This window comes from Pristis pectinata, chromosome 10 (genome assembly GCF_009764475.1).
Source record: "Pristis pectinata isolate sPriPec2 chromosome 10, sPriPec2.1.pri, whole genome shotgun sequence".
Classification (NCBI taxonomy): Eukaryota; Metazoa; Chordata; class Chondrichthyes; order Rhinopristiformes; family Pristidae; genus Pristis; species Pristis pectinata.
In genome coordinates, this window is record NC_067414.1 from 41,043,899 (window position 1) to 41,069,020 (window position 25,122).

Genomic DNA, 25,122 nt, shown 5'->3' on the forward strand with positions numbered 1-25,122 from the left:
ATCAGAAATCTTCTACTTAAGAGATTTACAGGAGGTTGTGACCAGTAGAAATTGCTACAGTTGGAAAAAAGTAACATGTTCCATAAGGATTCCATTGGGATTAGTTCCTTGAAACTTGCTGTTAGTGTAGGAAACCTGCAAGGTTGTGAACCAGACAAGACATAGCAAAGAATTAAAGGAGAGTACTATGAATTGTATAAACTTATTGGATATTTGTTGATTAAGGGTAGGCTAGCTTGTAGGTAATAATTAGAAGGAAATCTATTACTTTAGAAAACCACACACTGTAGATAATGCAGATGGTGTTTGATCTGTATAAAGGTAGACAATGTATGTATGATGAGGCAATTGTGTAGTATGCTATACATACGTGATTATCATATATCAAATGTATATAAAATATAAAATATGTGTGCGTCTGTAATAGAAATGATTCTGACAAGCTTTGGCAGGATGGAAGAAATGTTTGACCTTATTTCTACTGGAGAAAAGAAAATTAGAAGGAGCTATAAATCTTCAAAATAACAAAAAGGTATGAATGAATTGCCAAAATGCCAAATAATTTAAAATATAAGCATGGTAACTTAAACAAAATAAGAACAAATTCCTTAAGCCTTGAGAAAGTTTACATAAAATAAAAAAAACTTTCTTTCTCAACAGGGGACTGGAAACGTAGAATAATCTCCAAAGTAGGCAAATGAGTCCGTTTGCTTTTTAAGGAGGAAGAAGATGGGATTTGTTGAAGAGTTGTTTGGTGTTTCCTTTCAAGGGAAATGGATATTTTTCCTTGATGTAGGTTTTCAATCTATGGTATGGTGATGAGAGAGGGAATGAGATTGATGATGAAATAATTATATATAGACATGGAGCACATTGTGACATGTTCCCTCACTCTTGCATTTCATATAAATAATAGTCATAAAGTCACAAAGTTGTACGGCACAGAAACAGGCCCTTTGGCCCAACTCATCCCATCTGTGATGCCTATCTAAACTAATCCCATTTGCCACATTAGGCACATAACCTTCTACTCCCTTCCTACCCAGGTACCTGTCCAAATGCCGTTAAAGTACTGTTGTTGTACCTGCCTCTACCACTTCCTCTGGCAGCTTGTTCCATATAACCACCACCCTCTGTGTGAAAAACTTACCCCTCAGATCTTTAAATTTCTTCCCTCTCACCTGAGACCCATTCCTTCTAGTTTCAGATTCCCCCACCCTGGGAAAAAGACTTCGACTATCTATGCCTGACTCCAGTTAGCATCTTTTTGGAAGGCCAGCTGAAAATGAAATTACATCCTTTGTGGAACATTCCTGGAAGCTGTAATTCCCTGATAAAAATGAATAATGCTTGAATAATAACATACCCCATGATCCTTTTTGTCCCTTGACAGAAAACCCAGGTAGCCCACGCTCTCCAGGATCTCCTTTGAGGCCTGGTAATCCAGGTATTCCAGGGTTACCAGACATCCCTGAAAACAAAAATGCCCTTAGATGAGTAATAGCCGTATGTTACATTTCCCTCTTGAAATAAACTAAAATCACAAAAGGGAACATACAAGGTGACTCAAATTTTGAATGCTGCAATAAAGGAGCAACAAAAAATAATATAAGCAAATAGCGACAAATATACTTTGAATAGATCTTTGGCATTAAACATTATACTGAAATAAATGCATTGTGCTCAGCTTGAACATTGTGCTGAAGATGTGCAAGCCAAACACTGAAAGAGGAGGAAATAAGTTAGCTATCAAATAGGCCAACTGTAATTATCTTAATGAGCCTACCGAAAGTACTCAGCACAATAAGAAACTTCTTTAGCTCTTTCTATTCACTGTCTCAAAATCTCTGATCATCTGCAGCAGAATTTGGTCCCATGCTCAGAAAGAACATGCACAGTTATTCAGATCCATTTAAAATGATTCTCCTATCTGTGAAATTTGCTGATTCTCTTCCATTCTAAAAAGTGACCTCTCACTATCCTGCAGCACAAATTTTGTAGGCATATTAACAATAAGCGTTGCAACAGGATAGATAACTAGGGACAAAATGATGAAATATCAGTGGTGACAGATGGCGTGGCTGAGATACAAAACAAATTTAGCATAAAAATGGGGTTTCTGGGAAAAAGGATGAATTGAAAGCAGTTAAAGAGCAGCTACCAGATAGACTAATGGTACACTACATGGATATGTCATCATGATGAGTTGGGATGCATCCCAGGTTGCTGTGGGAAGTAAGAGTGGAAATAGAGGAAGTACTGGTCCAATCCACTTTAGATGCAAGAGTGGAGGAGAAGATTTACGAGGATGATTCCTGGAATGAAAAGGCTTACATATGATGAGCGATTGTCAGCTTTTGGACTGTACTCATTGGAGTACAGAAGAATGAAAGGGGACCTCAGAGGAAAAATTTTGAATCTTGAAAGGACTGGACAGAGTAGATATGGCTTTCCCTTGGTGGGTGAGTCCAGGACCAGAGGGCACAGTCTTAGAATTAGAGGGTAGCCATTTAGAACAGAAATGAGAAGAAATTTCTTTAGCCAGAGGGTCGTGGATTTGTGGAATTCATTGCCACATACAGCTGTGGAGGCCCAATCATTGGGGGTGTTTAAGGAAGAGATTGATAGGTATCTAATTAGTCAAGGTATCAAGGGATATGGGGAAAAGGCCAGGAATTGGGGCTAGATGGGAATAGTTGAGCTCATGGTGACGTAGCGGAGCAGACTCGATGGACTGAATGGCCTACTTCTGCTCCTTTGTCTTGTGATCTTGTGACTGCAAATATTATATCAAAAGGGAAGGATATTTCAGGGAACTACAGGCCAGCCAGTTTAACCCCATTGTTACAGGCTTTGGGAGAATGATAATCTGACATATGAACATCTATTTGGCCAAGCATGAGCTACGAAAGGAGACATTAATGTAGCTGAATTTTGCAAATGGATTACAACACATAATTGTCATCATACTGTATGTTTTGTGCATGTGTCCAGAGAGAGTTACAGAAGAAAGTTATCAGAATGGTCTCCGGGATGAGGGATTTCAGTTATATGGATAAGATGGAGAAGGTCGAGCTGTTTGCGAGATTTGATAAAATGGTTAAATAGTATAACACAGAAATAGAAATACTGGTGGGGGGGGGTGGGGAGAGTGGAGGGTTTACAATTTTTGATAAGATGTTGCCCTCCTTGTTTAGGTTGGGCCTCACTATAGCAGTGATGGAGGCTGCTCCAATATGGAGGAGACCATAGTGGAGAAACCGAACACAGATTGCGTGGTTGCTTTGTGGAGCACCTGTGCTCTGTCTGCAGGTGTGATCCCGGGCTTTCTGTTGCATGCTACTCTATTTCTCAATCCCACTCCCATTCTGACCCATCTATGTGTGGGTATCCTCCACTGTTATAGTCTGGGCACTTTGCAACCCTCTGGAGTGAGCATTGCATTTTCATTTTCCAGCTTCAGGTAAACTGCTCGCTCATTGTTTCCTATTGTCAAGCTTAAGTTCCTTTTCATCCTGTTTCTTTAAAATACCTTGCTAACAGTTAGTACTCATCCTCCTTATCACCTGATCTGATTTAAACTATGTCCATATAGTCTTTTGTCTTGCACCCCACTCCTTCCCCCAGCTCTGCTTTGAAAACTGTAAACCCTCCACTCTCCCCCCAGTTTTGAGGAAGGGTCACTGACCTAAAACACCAACTGGTTTCTCTTTCCATAGATGCTGCTTAACTGGCTGAGTTCATCCAGCATTTCTGTTTTTCTTTCATATTCCAACATCTGCAGTTTTATTTATTTTCCATGAAATAGTATAAATAAAGATTCACTGTTTCCAGTGGCTGAAGAGTTCATTAATGATAATTGGAACAGAATGAAGCATGATGGTGAATGCGGAAAACTTTTGTACATGAGAGTATTTGGAATGCACTACTTGATTGGATGGACCACATTGACTTAGAGTACTCCTTGAAGAAGATCTGAATAGTTACTTGAAAGGGAAAATTTGCAGATACAGGCAGAGTGCACCATATTGAAATAACTGGATTGTTTCCAGAGCTGGCACAGAATTAGTGGGCCAAATGCTTTTGTTCTGTGCTATGATATACAACAATAATAAATTTACTATTAACAATTAAGTAATGATATAAACACTTGTCTTGTGGAAGAACTATGGCTTTAAATTTCATTTATATCAATCAAACATGGATTATTTTTGGTATATCTTGTTTGTGGATGCTTTTATCACCAATAGCTCTTTCAGAAGCACAAGTCAATCACAATTCCCCTTCCCTTACTTTGTGGCATCAGTTGTGAAAAACAACTAGAACCTGTCTCTGCCATATCCGCAGACAGTGCGCTCCAAGTTCCAGCCACCTGTTGCATAACAATGCTTTTCCTCCTGTCACTCATTCTCTTTCCCTTTATTTTATACTTGTGACCTCTAACACTCAACCCCTCTACCGAGGGTATGTGTCTCCCATCATTTTTTATTTACCAAACCTCCCCTCGAGACTTCTCTTTTTTTCCAAAAATGACTTGTATTCCTAAAAAAATTATAGACACAATCAGAATATGGCTTTAGTTACATTCATAGAGTAATCAAGTCTGTGCATTCATAATCGCATCAAGTCAAAACATTCCAATCATGAAGCACCAAAACCACTCATGTGACCTCTTTGAACAATGCACCCTTCGAGTGATTGAGAGGCCCTTCATTGTCTGAACCCTCAGTTTTCTCAAAAAAAAAGAACCAGCCTTATCCCAGAAACTATTCTTGTAAATCTTTTCCATGGCCTCCTTAACATTCTCACATTACTTCAATAATGTGGTGGCCAGAACTGAACAAAATACTCCAGATGAGGCCAGACCTGTGTTTTATAAATGTCCAACATAATTCCCATGCTTTCGTACTTCTTGGCTCTCTTTATCAAAATCACAATTATGTAAGCCTTTGTAATCACATTGCAACTTTTGAAATTTGCTTTTGGCACTTCAGTGATCGTCAAATAATAAAACATTTTGGAGTGCATTTAAGAAGGTTAATTCTTCAATAACATAATATTGAGTGTTTTATTAAACTCACCATCAGCTCCAGGAAATCCACTTAGTCCAACAGGCCCCTGCAATCCTTGATCACCTTTGTCACCTTTTGGTCCAGGGGGTCCTAAAAAATTGAATACTTAGTAAAGCAATTAAAGTGTAATGGTTTGACCAATGAAGGGGATTTTATTTCATTTTATTAGGTGATTTCATTTTATTTCATTTGGTGATTTCATAAGTGATTTAAACTTGACTGAGTTTTTCAAAGAGCACTGTTCTTAGACCTCACTGCATTCTTTATGTCTACACTTATTCAAAGATGTATTAGAGTAAATTTATGTCATAAGAGATAAGGTAAGATAAGATTTCTTTATTAGTCACATGTACATCAAAACACACAGTGAAATGCATCTTTTGCATAGAGTATTCTGGGGGCAGCCGGCAAGTGCCGCCACGCTTCCAGCACCAACATAGCATACCGACAACTTCCTAACCCGTACGTCTTTGGAATGTGGGAGGAAACCGGAGCACCCAGAGGAAACCCACGTGGACACACGGGGAGAACGTACAAACTCCTTACAGACAGCAGCCAGAATCGAACCCAGGTCGCTGGCGTTATAATAACGTTATGCTAACCACTACACTACCGTGTTCCCATTAATGAAGTTTGCAAAGCTCCACATGGAGTCAGCGTACACTGAGTAATCACGGGAACATTTGCACCAATGATAATTTAATAAAAAAATGTTTAATTGTTTTTTATTTGTGACCTTCCTTTGACAACATTTAATGTTTTGTCCAGACAGGGAATATTAAAGGCAAACCAGTAAGGCACTTTTTTCATCTTCATTTATGTTCTGTACACAGAGAACCATTATATATTAGTCTCAGTCTGTTTCTACACATTGCTTCTGCATCATCTGGCATTGAAGCAGATGAAATACTTGCCTTATTAAATTAAATACTTTTATTTCTACAACCAATGAATAAGCCACCAGTTAATCTATTCAACCATACTATTGTAAAATTTATACCAGACACCCATGGTGGAATTTGCATTGAATTGTTTGTCAGTTTTACCACATAACTTCTCGATTTTCCTTATATTTTTGCCAAGTTTGTTTTATTGCCACATTTCTGCTTTCTAGAGAATGCTGACCCTCCATGTCTCAAATTCGTAAAGGTTAATTTTATGACTTGTATTTGGCTGTGTTTGTCACTAACAAGACACAAAGGAACAGTGAATGATGACGTTAATGCAATATGTAGAACCCAGCATGTTTTGGTTAAGCCAGAGATTAAAAAATACATGAGCAAGAAACCACAAATCAAGATTAAAATTCCTTCTGCTTATTAAAGATACAGGTCCATTTTCAATCGCTTTGGGGCAGCCCAGTGTCACAGCTATAGAGCTGCTGTTTCACAGCTACTGCTGCCACGGTTCAATCCTGACCTCTGGTACTGTTTATGTAGAGTTTGCACGTTCTCCCTGTGGCTGTGAGGGTCTTTTCAGGTGCCCTGTTTCCTCCACATCCAAAAGATATGCAGATTGGTAAATTAATTGGCCATGGTAAATTGACCTTAGTGTGTAGGTGAGCTGATCAGAATGTGTAGAGAATAAAATGAGTCAGGGTAGGGTTAATGTAAATGGGTGCTTGATGCTTGGTGCAGGTTTGGTGGGCTAAGAGGCCTCTTTCTGTGTTGTATGACTCTGACACTCAGCACAGTAGTGACTGCATGTTGTAATCTGCTTCTGAATAGAGCACTGTTGATAGAAGATGAATATCAACAGCATGTTCTCAAGCTTCTTTAATATTATTCTGGAACATTCCAATGTAGTTAAAGATATATAAAGTCTGTTGAATTCAATTTAAGCTTTACAGATGAAGGATCATTCTTCTTCACTGAGCAGCTGATTTTAAAGTGGCATTGGAGAAAACCAAGGACAGGATACCTGGTCTACTTTTCTCTCTGGGTTGACGATTGCTTGGCAAGACCCAAGATGAAGAATGATTAAAATATGATCAAAATAACTTTAGAAAGGAGAGGTTATGAAAATAGAAAATGCTTGAAATATTCAGCAGGTCAGGCATCAGTCCTGATGTAGACATAGGAGCAGAATTAGGCCATTTGACTCATCAAGTCTCTTGCACCATTCAATCATGACTGATTTTTTTTAACCCCATTCTTCCACCTTCTCCCCATAACCCTTAACCCCCTTACAAATCAAGAAGGTCAAAGGTTGTAAGGTCAAGGACCTGGAACATTAACAGATTCTCTCTGCACAGTTGCCAAATCTGTGGAATATTTAAGGCATTTTTTTGTTTTTATTTCAGAGTATCATCATCCAAGTCCATTTACTTTTGCGATAAAAGAAACCTTACATTGAGTAGCAGCTTAATGGGTCAGACCTTGCTGGCATAAGCCTGCCACTCAGAAGTGCCACCTGTAATTACCCCAGATCTGTATACTGGCAACCCATGTGTTATGGCTGTTCAAGGTTCCAGAATTCACAAATTGTTACCCAATAATTTGAGACATGGAATAAAACTTGCTGTCACAGAATTTACATGAAAGAGAAGTAAATAAAGAAACACAATTTTTTTTCAGCTTGGGTTTCTTGATGCATGTGCAGATGATGTGGCTTCGCATTATAGAAAATTGTGATATGTACTATTTTCTAGGAACGCAACCCCCCTGTAATGCAGGGGTCACCTGCATACATGGTCCAAATGTGGAAAGATTATCCTGTGTTCTAGACCCGAGTTGTATGGTTTTAGTAGACGAAAGGCCTCAATTGTGCACTAAAAGAAACACACCTCCACAATACTTCTGTAAGTTTTGACAGCTGGTAAAGCCTTGTCCACAACTTTGCTCACTGTCAAATCTGTGAGTAGCTTTAAATGTCTCTGAGAAACATTGTAAAAATTGAAACAAATAATCTTAAAACATTAAAATTATTATTTTAAATAATAAACTAACTAAATGCATAAATAATAAAAAATATTATACTAAACCAAAGTGATAAAATGGCTTACCCTGTGCTTTGTAGCCTTACAATTCTTATTGAAATCAGTTCCTGCACCAGGTACAATCTGATGCAAGATCCAAGGACTGATTCCCCTGTGTAAGTGCTGAGGTTTCTCAGCAATTCCTCCCACCCTGATCAGTTACCTCCCTCTTGATTGTTCCATCCCATCCTTTGATCCATGTGGAGTCCAGAGTCAAGGCTAACTCAGCAATCCAAATCTACTGATTTGGGGGAAATTACAGAGGCAAAGTAATGAGCTCTAAATTGGTAAAGAATCATCCACATCCATCAAATGTAATAGGTATTAAGCCTGTTCCAAGTGTGGGGCCTGAAACTTGTTTGAGTCCCCACTGAACAGAATTTCTTCTTGCCTATCTCCTGCGTCAATTGCTTCCTGTCCCATCAACTACCTCTCAATAGCTCCATTAACCACCTGATCAGATTTCCACTCACAAACACTTTCCTCTCCTGCCCCCTCTGACATTCTGATCACAACCCCTTGGCTCCCATTAGTTAGTAACTACCTACAGTCCAAGACTGATGATGGAGCAGCACAGAATCCACCAGTGCACAAATTGGGGATGCCTGGCATTAGTTCACAGATTACAGGAGTCATTAGGTGTGCCTTAAACCTACCTTTTCTGATGCCCAGCTTGTACTAGCTTGTTGCTATAAACCAATTTCTAAAACAATAATTCCTTTGGTCAAATCATACTCTCCTTACCAGCTAGGCCTGTGGCTGCCCCCACTCCCCCCCACCCCCGATATTTGGTCATTGACATGCCTGGGAGCAATCACTCATGTAGTTTTATATCCACAAAAGGCTTCTTAACATACGTGCTCTTAGAGGTACTGATATTCTGACAATCCAGAAAGATATGCTTCTTACACAAGATAAATTGAGAGAAGACAAAATAAAAAATACTGATTCAGAGACTACAATAGTGACAGTAAATTGAAGATATTCTTAAAAAGATTCATATATCACAGTGTATCTAAACTTCCATTACAAGCATTCTTTAAGGATAAGAACAAAAGGGATGAGAGATCAAAGTTACCTTGCACTAAGGTAAGATTTTTCAAAGTAAGTGAATGTTCCCAGTCCTTCAGCCTCAGATCTTCTGTGACATTGTTGAGCATGGCCACCTCCTCCTTCAGTTGTTTCTCTGTGTTTTGCTGAACAACTTTCAAGATCTTTGCATCTTCTGATACATTTGCTAAACGTATTTGAAAGTGCTGAAGTCTTATGTGATACTGGCTAATGTCCTCTGTGAAGGTGCTATTGACTGTATTTAGTGTCCAACGTACCTCCTTTACCTGCCTAGTCAGATTTCCTACATTAGATGTTATCTGTTTCAAGTTTGCTTGTTGTTTTCGGAGTGTATCCTGTGCAATACTTAAACTTAGAGTCAAATTGTATATTTCTTGTCTGTTTGTTAAACTAAACTGTTGCAAATCATCTTCTAAATCATTCACAGATGCGTTAATGTCATCCATGCGTGCCTCAAAGCTCTGTAGCTTGTTTTCCAGTCTCTGAACAGACTCACTCAGTTGAAGCCAGAGCACTGAGCGATTCCGGAAAAGTTCATGTAGTTTCAAAATATTATCCATGACATCTTCCTGGGATGCCTTCTGCTCCATTGTTTGATGCATGCCTTTGAAGCCTTCACCTAAGGTTGTAATGTTGTCTGTCAATATTTTCCAATCAACAGGTGAACGTTGATGTCTGGGAACTGAAAAATATAAATGTAAACATTACATGCAAACATCTTGCAGTTTTCAGATCTAATCTTTTTTGAACAAGGTTACTTTAGACTCGATTTAACATAAGCAATTTGCAAACTTCTGTTTACCAGTTCTACTACACATTTATTCAACAATTCAATGTTAGGAGGTGCATATTTGACGAGAAATGTTAAATTTTAAAAGCATTGCTAAGGTTACTTTAGACTCCATTTAACATAAGCAATTTGCAAATTTCTGTTTACCAGTTCTACTACACATTTATTCAACAATTCCACGTTAGGAGGTGCATATTTGACAAGAAATGTTAAATTTTAAAAGCATTGCTAACTGCAAAAGATTTACAAAATTTATTGCTGATGATTAAATATTAGATAATTGGGCCTTTTATGTTTGGATGGGGAATGTAATAGGTAATTTGGTACATTTATTAGGAAATATATCTGAATTAAATATAAATATTCTTAGGCAAATTTTGTGATTTTATCTTCTGAAAATGCGCAGCCTGTTCAAGGTGACCAATTTGAATGCAATGGTTATTCTTTAACCATTCAATTTGAAAACATGGATGGCACACTGGCACTGCTCATAGAGCTGCTGATTCTCAGCTCCAGTGACCTGTGTTCAGTCCTGATCTCCAGTGCTGTCTGTGTGGAGTTTGCACATTCTCCCATGACCACATGGGTTTCCACCAGGTCCTCTTGTTTCTTCCTAAGTCCCGAAATGCGTGAGGTCACACAAGAGATTCTGCAGATGCTGGAATCTGGAGCAACACACATAAAATGCTGGAGGAACTCAGCAAGTCAGGCAGCATCTGTGGAGGGAAATAAACAGTCGGCATTATGGGTCAAGATCCTTTATCCAGTCCTGATGAAGGGTCTCGACCCGAAACGTCGACTGTTTATTTCCCTCTATAGATGCTGCCTGACCTGCTGAGATGTGTGAGGTAGTAGGTTAACAGGCCATTATAAATTGTTCTTAGAGTGTATACGAATGGTAGAATCTGCTGGGAGTGTAATGATGGTTCAAACACACTTGGTGGGGAGAAGAACCTGTTTCTGTGTAATATGAATTAAATTCCCTCCATTTTCATGGCTTTTCTCCTTATGCAAGGATACTGGTGCCAAAAGCTTCTCAATTCCTTCTCCAAGTGACAACTTGTCACATATAAACCTGAAAACATACTAGCAGTGTACTTGAATGGCAGAATTATACAGCTAATATTATCTGGAGATGTTCGTACATTCATTGGCATTAAGCACCATATACGCACCACCCTTTATGCAAAGAAGTTGCCCCTCAGGTCTTTTTTTTAAATCTTTCCCCTCTTACATTAAACCTATTCTGTCTAGTTTTTGATTTCTCTTCTCTGGGAAAAAGACTGTACATTCACTTTATCTCGGCCCCTCATGATTTTATACACTTCTAAGGTCATCCCTCAGGCTCCTATGTTCCAAGGAATAAAGTTCTAGCCTGCCCAACCTCTCCCGATAACTCAGGCCATTGAGTCCTGGTAAAATTCTCATAAATCTTCTTTGCACTCTTTCCAGCTTAGTGACATCTTTCCTATAACAGAGTAACCAAAACTATACACGATACTCCCAAGTGCGGCCTCACCAATATCTTGTACGTTAAGTAAGTTACATTTAAAAAAATTAATTATCATAAACTAAATAATATTAATTGTTTAAAATGGATTTTATGTTCTTTAAGTGCCTTCATTTTATTAATTTTTAATAACTTTATAATTAGTTCATTGTTATTTATTAATTTTAATTAATGAAAAGGTACATTCAGAAGCATCATTGGTCTTTAACAGCATTGACAGCTGGCTGAACTGAAGACATGGCTGTCAAAATTGTAAGTCCCTTGTGGTTTGGTTGTACTGACCCACTCACATGATGGCATTATAGTGTGCAAGCCTTACCCCTATAGAAGGCTTTGCCATCTAGGATCTGGAGGATTCTTGCTACTAAGTTGACACTGGTGGATCTACAAAAGGTAAGGATGTACTTTCTGAATGATTCAGCTGCCAATGTGCTCATCACTGCAGTGTGCTAGGTCACAAAGTCTGTGGATGATGCCAAGCTGGGAGATGTACTGAATTGTAAGGAAGTACTAGGAGAGATATAAGAGTAGTCAGAACAGTAAGCAGGTCCGGAGGATGCCAGATGTTAATTAGTATAAAATGAGGTCCTTTGAGAAAGTAAGTAAACAATGAAGATATCTCAAATCTTCATGTAGAGGAAGAGAAAATGTATCCAAATCATTATAAAGACAAAATTAATTTTTGGTGTATATTGAGAGTGTTTGAATAGAAAAGAAACTGAACTGTAGTTTGTCCACATCTGGAATACAAGGTATAATCTTACAAACAAGTGTGAGGCTGAATTCCCAATATACATTCCTGGGAGCATGATTCATAACATTACCCCACTGTGTATAGTTTTAGATTACTCGCATTAAGAGGGACATGATATCCCAGGTTTAGGTGCAGTACAGATTTATGAGTATTAGAGCAGGGTGAAGGGTGAAAGGCTAGAGCAAATGAATTTTGTAAACTAAGTGAATGTGTAATTACACTCTAATTTTCATGAGCAGCCAAAGCAAAGAAAGCATGATCTCAAGATAAGCTGCAGAGAGCTAAAGGGCATGAGTAATAAAAACTGTTTCATGGAAAGATTTATTGGAATGTAGACTGGTTTGGCACAAGTGACGGTCAATGCTAAATTTCATGATTGTGCTTTAGCTACAGTATCATGTTTACCTATATATTAGCTACGAAACTATGGCTTTAATTGATGAATTCTAATGGCATTAAGTAAAACATAAGATAAGCACATGCGAAAATAATTACAGGGGTGGAATTGCAATTCTGATCTCAGCATCTACAATCCACTACTAAATAGAAGTACTGTGATTGTAACAGATCTCTAGTAGTAGTGGGAAATTACCACTTTCTATCTTACTTGTACAGTTGTGCATGCTACCATGATACCTTATAACTTAACCATTCACACCCTGGTAATTCTGGACTGTACCCTTCCAGTGTCAATAAATCTTTCCTAATGTGCAGTATTCATGCTCAATGCAATATTCTAGCTTCAGTTGACCAAGGTTCAATACAACAACTTCCTCCATCAGTCCTCTGCCCCTTGTACTCAAGCTTCTTTGAGATAAAGCCAGTAGTCCATCAGACTTTTTGATTACTTCTCCCTTTTCACTAGGTTCTGATGATTTGCTTTCATGGACACTCTTTGCTTTTACACTTTCAAGTGTCTTGCCCTTTTGGGGCCTGTGGAAAAACAGATGGTTGGGTGTGTCAGTATCTGTCCTTCATGATGGCTTGATCTGAGGTGAGAGTGTCTCACAGTTGGCAATTCCCTTTGGAGCTGATGGTTATGAGTTAACACAATTCACCTCAATTTTGCCAGAAGACACAGCTCTCATTTCCATCATCCACCTTAATGATATATGTGATGAGAAATTGGGTCTCAGTTCAAATCATGAGGAACACCACTTTCACATCTCATCCATCAGAAAATGAACCTTGAATCCTACTCTGTCTCTCCTGGGTGCTAATTAATTTATCACCAAGCCTCGACAGCTTGGAACTAACTTTATCTATTCCATATTTTGAGAATTTTCTATTTTTTTATATCAGATTTCCAGTATGGGATTATTTATTATTAAACTCATCGTCTAACTTCCCAAAAGATCCAACTTTGTCTGACTATGATAACCTTTTTCCAAATATGATAGCATTTGCAAACCTTGTAAAACTATTATTTTTGCAGCTTACAGATCTACTACAGAATGAAACTAAATTACGTGTGATCTATTTTCTATGAACATCTTTAGTGTATCAAAATCAACAGGATCATTATGAAACCAAACCTGAGATCTGTCGCCTACCTTGCTCAGGATACAGAACTCAGCAATAGCGAGTTGAAGGAGAGAAGGGAAAACAGGAAGACTATCTCCTTTTTTATTTTGTTTTTATCATTTTTTTTGTTGTGCCATCACAGGAGTGGCAGAAGAGTATTATTTATTTATTAATTAAATCCCAATTCATAACAATGCACAAAATATTTCACCAGGAATTTAGATTTGAGGGTCTTTCAAACCTAATGCTCAGAAATATTCATCAGAGGTAGAAAAATCATCACTATTTATTTCAGGATGCTGTAGTTGTTATTCGCTACACAGTCACCATGGGCAAAATGAACCTAATTATTTGACTCTTAAAATAAGTTGAATGTGTGTTCAGCACATGTGGTTGGATGGAGAGGTTACTGATTTATCTTAATGTTTTTTATATGTTTTTGTTTTACAGATTGGGAACAGTTGCTTTCTCACTCTGGGAATCCCTTTAGTTTCATAACCTATGGATTCTGACGGTTTACTGCTTGTGATGCAAACTGGATTGCTGTTTTAACTAAGTGTGCCTTTTATTGGCCTCAGTTCAGTTAATTTCAGGCTATTGTGGATCTTTTTCAATATCACGTTTTATTTCCCTGAGGCTATTGAGAGTCAGTTTCAACAAAAAAATTTACATCTAAGTCATCAACCTGCCTTTTTACTTTCAAGCATTGGTGTTTTGTGCATTGTACTTTCAACTTGTTCTATTTTGATTCAAATTTCCAACCACATCTAATCAGCTTTGCTTTCATTCATTCAGTATAATTTGAATATGATGTTTTTTAAATAAAATGAAACTATGTAGAGGCTATGTAGAGATACAGAGGCTGTATGAACTTGTTCAAATCTAGCAAATGAAGTGAAAGGACTAGAGGATCCTCATTTAGAACTGCTGCACAATCTGCTCAGACCACTCCAGTGTTTCAGTTCTGAGTGTTCTTCAAACAAAGTAAAGTGGACTTCTAGTGCATTATGTGCCACACTTCCACTATCCTAACCAGTCATATATTTTACTGTCTTACTTAATTTTATTTAAATTCAAATATATGTGAAAACTGAAATAGGACTGAGAAAACCATTTGATCATTGCCTGCACTGTTTCTCCTGCTCGGGTTACTTCATCCACCTCAATCTATAAGGATTAATAACATCACCAGTCTACTCCTTTGAAAAAGGTATCAGGTAGTCACCTCCATCATGAATGGTTTCAGTTCATTTCCTCTATGATGGCATAAACATTTACAGCTGAAACTAAAATGTTAAACGTCAGCAAAAAAGGACAGTTTTTCCAAAAAACATAACAATTCTACACCTATTTGATATTTAATAGGGACAGTGTTGATGCGGAAGACCTGCAGTGAGGAGTGTTTATAATTTAAGTGCCACCTGCCTGGCACCAGTTTTAAGTGCTGAACTCCAATTCAGAAAACTCCCTTCTGAATATTGCTGATACAGGCCTCGTATTCAACACAATGGCTTGCTTATGCGTGAGTAGTTCCTGCCAATTACAGACTGTGCAATTGAATTTCCTGGAAGTGGTGTCCAAATATACATTACACTGTGAAATCCCATGCATTAGTATGCCATACATCATTATCCAAACCTTGTTAATGACTTAGTAAATACCCACTCAGTACAGTGATTGATTCTCCAGTAAAATTCTACCACATAGTGCACCTGAACATTACATTAAGCAACAAAATCTTTTGGTCTTTGGATCTAACTGTTATATTTTAGTGGTCTGTGTATATAAACTCTTAAATCACTTTGCAGACATTTTACCATTGAATGTCTACTTGGCACTTTCCTTACAGTATTTGTTCAGAATGGATGGCTTTACATTCGTTTGCACTGAAATCCATCTGCCCCTGTCGCCCACTCACTTAATCTAACAATGATTCTATTTGTGTTTCCATTAATGTGACAGTGCCAAACATGAATAAATGGCCTCCTATTTTATTACCTAAGTTATTGGTAAGTATAATGAAAAGTTTAGGTGCAGTCCTGATCTATATGGGGCATCACCTGTCACCTCCCAATTCAAGTACTTTCTCATTGCCTCTTTTCTTTATAATCATCTAACCAGGTCATAAATTGTCATCAGTTTCATGAGCTGCCAGTTTAATAAACTGTCTCTCTGATAAAACCTTGGCGAACGCCAACTAGAAATCAAAAATAACCACATTCTCAGACATTTTCCTGTCTGCTACCTTACTTACTTCCTCAAAACATTAGGTTTCTTGGTCTTGACCCAATTTTTACAAATCCATGAAGGCCCTCCCTAATGAACTCAAATCCATCTAACTGCTTAGGTGTTCTGGCTCTAAATGTAGATTCTAAAGCTTCCCCATAAAAGATCTTCTAATAATTTATTCATGTTTTTCATTGTTTAATTGATCTTTAGTAGTTTTTGAACATTACTGAAGACCAGAAGCATTTAGAAGCATTCATATTCCTTGACAGATTTGACAGCCAGCAAAGGTGTAGGTCAACCAATTGTCAAAGTTACCCAGCCAGTTTGTAGGTGAGGCTTGATCCAGCACAGTCACATGATAACAAGAGGTCACCCAAGTTGCTTCCACCATGCAAAACCTTAGCAGTTTGGATTGAAGATGGCAGCAAGCTCATAATTTTCTGCGCTTTCTCTCTCATATTGTGGCAAAATAAGGGAGTTATATTGCCAATCTTCCCATCTGTAGGGACTGTCTTGAACCAAAAGAACTTTATAAGATTACAGAATAGACATTCTTCCTCTGATATATCTGCTAAATGAGTGAGGTAGTAATGTAGCTGTGTTGAACTCTGGATTGGAACCAAATTCAGAAGTAGCATTCAATGCCCTAACATTATTGCATCACACTTACATCAGAGGGAGAATTTTTATCCCAAATATGGCTCAGGCAACTGCAATTTACATGTCCATTCACTTTAAAATGCTGGGTGAAAATCATAAGGACAGAGAGATTTGTCAGTCTTTAGTCCTTCTATTTCTTTCTAATTTTGTAATTAACATTGGTCAGTTCCAGTTCTGAATTCATGATTAATTCCCTGGAAAGTCATGGTATTGAGCTGTAAAGGGCACATCCTATGGTTATTGCACAAAGTGCAACAAAACAATTTGATCATCTCTTCATCACTACAGACTTTGCCCATGGTCTAAACTATCATTACCACACACAAACCTTCAAAAACATACCGGGATTTATAGCAGTTAATTACACCATTAAAGATGTTTTAAAATTATTAACTCTTTTATAAGACAAGAATATTAAACACCTAAATATAGTATAAAGTTCTTAAATCAATCAAAATATTTGTGTTAATTCAATTAATTAATAAAAAAATTCTCTTTCTTTGTGCACCTATTCCTATCCACTGAAATGATGGAATCCAGGAACATACACCAGATCTAACCTGATTCATGTCCAGTGGTTAGATATCCTAGCATAACTGCTAGGAAACTGCAGGATATTGGAACTCTATCATTGGACTACATGAGAAGACCAACGTCGAAGTACAGTTGAAAAACTGCCAGCAAGCACATCTCTGGAAGTTTGTGACTTGCACACTCACACGAGTCTCAAAATTCCTGAAGAACATGGAAAATACAAGGAACCTGTAGCTGGTGGTGTTCCCACGCCACTGCTGCCTTGTCCTTTTTAGTGAAAGAGATCATGGGTTTGGGAGGTGCTGTAGGAGGAATCTCAGAAAGGAACTGTAGTGTTTTCTGTAGATGGTACACACTGCAACCATGCATTGGTAGTGAAGCAACAAATGGTTTGAGTGTGGATGGGCTACAATTAACTTTGTCAAACTTCTTGAGAGATTTTGAAGCTTAACTCAATAGAGCAAGTGGAGAATATTCCATCACATTAGTGGAAAGTGGAAAAATTCAGCATGTCATAAGATAAGACATCCGCTGCAGAATACCCAGCCACTGACCTGCTCTCGTCACCACAGTATTTATGTGGTTTTAGGCTTAACATTAACCCCAGGATCTTGATGGTGGGAGATTTAGTGACAATGATCCTATGGAAGGTCAAGGGTGGGTGGTTAGACTCTCTTTTATTGGAGATGGTCATTGCCTAATAATGTGATTATCCCCTGCCATTTTTCAGCCCATGCTATTGTCTGAGGAGTAGCAAGTTGAATAAATGGGAGAATTTTTACTACATTTATGGCAAGGATTGAAGGGTGTACTTTCATATTGATAACAATGCTGAAATGTGATGCAACTTTTAGGAAGTTAAGTGGAGAACTAATGTGGTATAATGGCTGATAGTTTGGAGTTAGACATGCAAACTGAATGGGGTGTCCTGCAAAGCAGCGATCTTATCAGTGCTTGATCTCTACAACGTAGAGGAGGCCGCATTGTGACCTGTGGAAAGTATTTTGTGAAAGAATCAGGGAGGTGTTAAAGAACATGTGTTAGAGAATAGGTTACAGGGAAATAAGTGGGGGAATGGGATTGCTCTGAAAACCAGCATAACTGAAAGGGCTGACTGCCTCCTATTTCATAAGAAAATATATTATGAATATGCAATAGAAGTACTTAAAAACCTGTTGGCAGAATGCTAAAATAATGTTTTGTTAGCAGTACTTGCTCACTTAAAGGATTTTGCAAAGTGACAATTAAATGGTTAAGAATATAATAATTTTAGAGAACAGGGAGAAGTTATTATACCCAACAAATCAATCCCCTTCAGAGTAATGGGAAAGGCAGGTTGCATTACCTAATTGGAATAAGACAATGCTGATGTAGTGCCCTTGTTTAAAATGAATAAAAACGAAAATGAAACATGAAACAAAATCACTTTCTGATGTTAATAGTGGATAACAGGAGACAACAGCATTCCAGTGAATGTTCGCTCCCTGTGGTTTTAACATTCTTTTTACACTGGGGCACCCAAACACGAATCTAACTGGGGCCATGTATGCTTTGTACAAATTTATCACTATTTTTTTTAACCACTTTACTGTATGCTCCTGTTTACAAAGTTCAAAATTCCATGGACTTTCTTTATAGCTTTATCCATTTGCATTCATGTGTGTAAGAAATTTTGAGACAGAAATTGGGCCCATCCTGCCCAATTACAGTATGTTTAGACAATCATGTTAGGGAGACTAATTTCAAGAATCCTTAACCTGTCACATGAAAACTCTCCAAAAGTACATCAGCTTTTAGGAATTGCTTGTTTGAAACTGAGGTGAGGGGGAATTTCTTCTTTCAATGACTCATAAATCTTTGGAACTGCTGCTCAAGGGAGCAGTGAAGGCTGAGTCACTGAACATATTCAAGGCTGAAATAGACAGATTTTGGGACTATAATAGAATCAAGGGTTACAAAGAACATGGAGGAAAGAAGAGCCGAGGCCAAGATTCAATCAGGTATGATCCTATTGACAGGTGGAGGAGGCTCAAGGGGCCGTATGTCCTTCTCCTGTTCCTATTTCTTACATTCTCATTTTTTAAACTGGAAACCAGTTATGTCAAACTATCTGAGGCAGCCCTTGGAAACAGACATTTGATACTTTGACTATTAAGGCATAACAGCCCACTCCAAATCTGCTATCCACAGGCCAGAGATTCTCCATATATGTTCCACTTATTTGTTCCAGGATCTATGTACCTAATTACCAAATGATAAAGTAATAGGTTACCAGTTTTTACTGTTTAATTTCTATGGTCTTATGGAACAAGTGATCTTTCTCGTTAAACAAACCCACTTTGGGCCACTGACAGCCTAAACTCAACCACCTCTGGTTTCCTTCCAAAGAAGTACTTCCTTGCAGTAAATCTGTGACTGCAAGATTTATTAGGACATGTATCTGACACTAGCAACTCAGTAGTTTTGTGCAGATGAAGCATGAAACCAGATTTCCAGCTTGCCTTGGAGCCAGCACCTTTGGCTGTGGTTTCACTTTGTGACAATTGATGTTGGTTTCCAGTGCTAACTCTAATTTCTCATGCCTTATATTTGAATTTTGTTCATGCACACTGTCTAGCATTATCTGTATCCTCCAGCTTGTTATTTCTCTTTCCAAAACAGTCTCACATTTCATCCTTTGCCTTTCTTCCGATTCCATTAACCTGTTTTCCTGTTTTCTTTCACATATTTCTTGACATTTTGCAAAATTCCTCAAAACTCACCATCAAATTTTCAGATTGTGTTTCCTATACTCAAACACAAATTACTTTTACATACTAAGTACAAGTATGTACTCAGCACTGACAAGAGCTATAGGTCAGTTTTGATTCTTATTTGATCTCAGAAACTTCCATTCACTTAAATGCTTTATTATTTGCCATCAAACCACCTTCTGTCCAAATTGTAACAGTTACTTAAGCTATATGTCATGATTTTTCTAAGAAGCCTCTTTGAAACATTTTGAGGTAAAAACTTCCCCATTGCTTGTGTTAAACGTGCATATTGTGGTAGCAGCTGCATACTTTGAATTGGTTGGAACTAAAGTCAACCCCTTGGATGAAATTATCTGTAGTTGGCTCCTTTATCATGCACATTTCTTAAATAAAAGTGCTTCATCACCTCTTTTCCCATCCAATTGCATTGGAGTATTGATAACTTTTGACCAACAACTCTGCCATTTCTTCACTGACATTTCAGCGGTATTTTATGAGGGCCCTTTCATTTAACCAACTTGTGAGTTATAAATCCTGCACATTATTTTCTTGCACAACTATGTTCTCACCACTATGTTCTTTTGCAAAACCTAATCTAAAATACATGCACCACATTCCTAATCTCTAAAATTAGATCTCTAATTCACATGCATTCCTTTTTATTTCCTTATAGAATAATTAAAGGTGGAGGACAGTCCTATGAGACAGCTTCTTGGCTTGATTTCCTGGACAATTTTTTCCCTGTGTAGAGAACTTATTGTAATTAGGAGGAGGGGATGTCTCCCACTGATGTGTTCTTCTGTTAGGCCCAGTTCATGTGCTTCCTTGGCAGGGGTGACCATAATTTTGCCAACTTTACAAATTTCATATTTCATAAAATGGATGTCTAGAACATCCAACACAAGAGTGATTGGAGACAGTCCTGATGCAGGGTTTCGACCAAAAACATTGACCATTCCTTTCCCACCACAGATGCTGCTGACCTGCTGAGTTCCTGCAGCAGATTTTTTGTTGCACAAGAGTGCTTGGGTTTGAAGTTCATCTTCTGCAGCTTTTTTTAAATGTGTAATTTAGTAGCAGCTGCATGGTGCACTCTGCATCTGAAATTTAGTCCCATTAAAGTCAATAGACCTGAATTTTGAAAGCTGAGTATAATTTAACACTTATTTGAAACATAACTGATGACAAATACCACTCTGCTAATTGACATAAGTGTCAAGAATGAATAAAATACTCAAATTATCAATTGAATGGAAATAATTTGTTTCTTACTGTTATTGAGCTTTCATTGGATGAGGGTAGTTAACTCCTGACTTGGAATGATAATTATAAGTAATAAGCAAAGTATCAGGGCAATCAAGTTGGGCACAGAAGTGGTCTTACTTCCTTATACGCTCCATTGTTTCCATCAGTGATGGACTGTAGCATTCAAGTCATTCAACTATTTGTGAGTTTGAGGTTTTTATAGATTCATGAATTCGGAACAAGGGTGGATTTTATAGTATGAAAGGCCAGGGGTCAGGTGACAGTGACAACACTACTGACCCCCATGGTCGGATGATAGCATCGCCTATCAGGTCGGAAGCTACACCACTGTCAGTCAGGCGTCCAGCTCCACCCCATTAGATAAACACCTTTGTCTTGCTGGACCACTCGGATTGGTCTGTGCGAGCACCTTTGTTCCTGGGCATATCTACTATTGGCCTGTTTAAAACACCTTTGTCCTGCTGGGCCACCCAGCCCCCCAGCAGCATAAAAGTGCTGCATGTTTGGTTTTCTCTCTCTTTCTGTCTCTGAGGATGTTGAGGTAAGCTGTGCACTATTTCAGGGCAGTTAGTTAAGGACTCCCAAGACCAAAGAGCCAATGTTTGTCCAGAATCAGGGTGTCCAAACATTGTACTGTTTATTCCTTGATCATTTGTACCCAGTTATTGTGTGTGTGTGTGTGTGTGTGTGTGTGTGTGTGTGTGTGTGTGTGTGTGTGTGTGTGTGTGTGTGTGTGTGTGTGTGTGTGTGCACCTCACCCTCTGTCGTGATTTCCCTCCACATTCGTGATCTCCTGCTTGAGAGTGTGTGTGTGCATCTGTTCCCATTCATTCTGTCCCCGCGTTCGTCTTTGTTAATAAACCATTTTTAAATTACAAAGACTGTGTGTCCAGACCTTTATCTTTAAGATACCAAAAGAACCTTTCTCACAACAGATTTACAAGGAAGTGGAAGTTACTGTGAAGTTAATTCACATCAAAAGTATTCTTTATCTTAATAGCATTTCTGCTGGACATTCAGTTTGATTAATAGATTTGGCACTCTGCCAGACAGGGGTGTTGCAGAAGATATTGAATTCTTGCGGCTGAAGTACAGATTACAATGTGGGCATTGTAGGTGGGTGAAGGTGGGGGGTGATAATGGAGGGTAGAGGAAGATTGGCAACAAAATGACAATGTAGGGGTTAGAGAAGCTGCAACAACAATTGTGGAAGAGGAGTGGCAGGGAGTGGTCAGTGATTACAGTAGGCAATGTAATGTTCAAGACATTAGCCTGGGGAACCAAGACAAAATGGCCTACCAGTAGTCTTGGATAAACACTTACCTTTTCCATGCCAGAATTCCAACCTCCCTTTAGCTTCCAGAATCTCAAGGTCTGGGAATCTCACTTTGGCAAGTGCCAAGGTGGCAGAGAGATTCTGAAGCTTACAACCTTAGTAAAATAATTAAATGATATGCCTCTTGGGAATTGATTGGTTGGCTGCCTCCAGCCTAACTTCATTGAAAGTAGAAATGAGTGAGTACAACACAGGTTAGGGATTAGATTTTGGGTTTCGAAAATTGATCCAAAGCCACCTGTTTTGGCAGGGTTAATATTCGCCCTAGGGAACTTCACAGCACTGTTAATGGCCACGAAGCCTGCACAGGCTATCAATTCGTCTCATTTCCCAGGCCTTCCCTTACGCCAAGGCTTTGCACAGATGTGACATGTTCCCAGTAAACTGTTAAATTCTGAACATGTGGGTTTATTCAAAAATTTATTTTTTGAGTTAGCAGTTTGGGAGTTTCAACGTTTTCACTCACTTGTCTGTGAGGAGTTACAAAATCAAAATTCTTCAGTGAGGTTATAATTTCCCATTCAGTTCTGTTACAGTCACCAAGGACCAACTCACAGCAGCTAGCACTGAGTTGATTTGTGATTCATGAAGTAATGACTCATTTCTAAGATTTGAGCCAGATGCAGCAAGTTTTCCCTTACTGAAAGATATTGCTCGGAAGGGATAAACAACAAATTGCTTGCCAAAATTGACATGAACATAGAGTATTTTTGTGATACAATAAATGTCTAAATAACATTACTTTCGATTTGTATAAATGCCCAGGCTGAATTTTTGAATCTTAAAAATTGCTGGGCTTGTAGTGGGTCAGACTAAAATTTTTAAACCCTTAATCTGGTCCCCAACTCACCCAGTTCTTGCTTTTGGACTAGATGTACATAAGCGAGCAACTCCCAGAAGCCGAGTTATTTAAAATTTAATTTTAAGCTAAATACCTCGTACTCTAGTCTCTCTAAATTCCATCCATCACATCTCAACCCATGTAATGGGCCAAAGGATGGGCACACTCATTTCCTCTGCAATTTGAGGTCGGGTTGAACAGATCCCATGACCATCATGCCACTCCCAGCTTCACTGCCAATCAAAGATTAGAATCCCTGGGATCAAACACCCCCTCCACACCAATACAGACCTGAACCTGCAGATAGCTCCTGAATTCTCCCCATCTGACCAAGTCTGCTAATCAAGCTATGAAGTTTAAATTACTACAATTTATTAGAAGATTCAGATTTCCGTGTTTCTGGCCCAAAACTCCATTACCTCTGTCTAACTCTCATCAATGCCAAAAATTTCAATGAACATGCATACTGTAACTTTAAAACAAAGGTTAAATTTTTGCACATAATGTATACCCTCAACTTAACAAAATCATTAAAATAATGCTTTATTCTTCTGTAACTTCATTGAGAAAATTGATTTAAGTGTAAAAGGTAAAGTCTTTGATTTGCTTTTATTGTCCTAACTATGTACATGATTGTTTTTCATTATCAGACAACTGGATTAAGAACAGAAATTATTTTTCTTTAAAATCATTGATTTTGATCAATGCAGAACAGTAATAGTAGAGAACAAACAGGATAAAATGGAAATGTATCTTGGATCAAAAAAAAAGTTCCTTTAATTCAACGTTTGAAACGGATACCAAAAATCATCTGTAACATCTTAAAGTAGATGGCGGTTTTTAGAATTTTACCATAAAATCTGTCCAACTCAGTTTCTGGGCATATCTTTGTCTTCTTGAAAGTTTCCTTCATTGCAGTATTATTTTCACTTGGCAATTGTACTATTGCTAAAAAGCAGGGGTTCTCAGCCAAATAAATAGACTATCAGCTTGCTCCCTTGTGTAATACTGGTGTCATGGATTGGTCACCCATTATGGAAAGTGTGTAATTTTCATTTCTGTTTATTTTCACCCAGGGCAAATTGGAGACACTCTCCATGAATTGATTGAGGATATCAGAGACAGAGAGTGGAGAGGAAGATGTCTAATGTGACGTAGAATCATAGAGTCATACAGCACAGAAATGGGCCCTTCAGCCCAACTGGTCCATACCGAGCAAGAGTCCCATCGAAGCTAGTCCCATTTCTCTGCATTTGGCTCATATCTCTCTTATTCCTTTCATATCCATATATCTGTCCAAGTACCTTTTTAATGTTGTTAATGTATCTCCCTCAACCACTTCCTCTGGCAGTTCATTCCATATACTGACCAGCCTCTGGGCGAAAAAGTTACCCTCAAATTCCTATTGTTCAGGATTATTTTGGAGTTATGAAATTATGGATAGCAGATATTAATTAAAATGAGAACCAGTCTTCAGGAAATAAAACTTTAAAAAATAAAAAAATTAAAAATTAATAAAAACATAAAACAGGAAATAAGGCCGTTGAAGATAATCGTTGGGTGTGGGACATTCTGATTCTCTACCACTGAAACTATGCAGGGGAAGACAATAGAGGAATGTTCATCTTAATTGGTGCTCACTGAACACTTCAGAATGAGATCAGGGAAGGCAGTAAGTGGCCATCTCCTGTATTAACACAAAGACTTTTATGACTCACTAAGTCACTGGAGAGACACTGAAGCTGGAGATATAAAAGTCTTTATTCAACACAGCAGATCTTCTGGAGAGAATCTAGTTCTCTCCT

At 38.2% G+C, this 25,122-nt stretch overlaps 1 protein-coding gene across 1 annotated transcript in view; it reads right to left on the reverse strand.

The window, feature by feature from the left end:
• scara5 (scavenger receptor class A, member 5 (putative)) overlaps window positions 1-25,122 on the reverse strand; it is a 70,764-nt gene that overhangs the window by 31,504 nt on the left and 14,138 nt on the right. The window contains exons 4-6 of the mRNA XM_052024616.1: window positions 9,128-9,802; window positions 5,082-5,162; window positions 1,367-1,471 (exon numbers count right to left, since the gene is read on the reverse strand). Coding sequence (XP_051880576.1) covers window positions 1,367-1,471; window positions 5,082-5,162; window positions 9,128-9,802 — 861 coding nt within the window. The remainder of the gene's footprint in view (window positions 1-1,366; window positions 1,472-5,081; window positions 5,163-9,127; window positions 9,803-25,122) is intronic.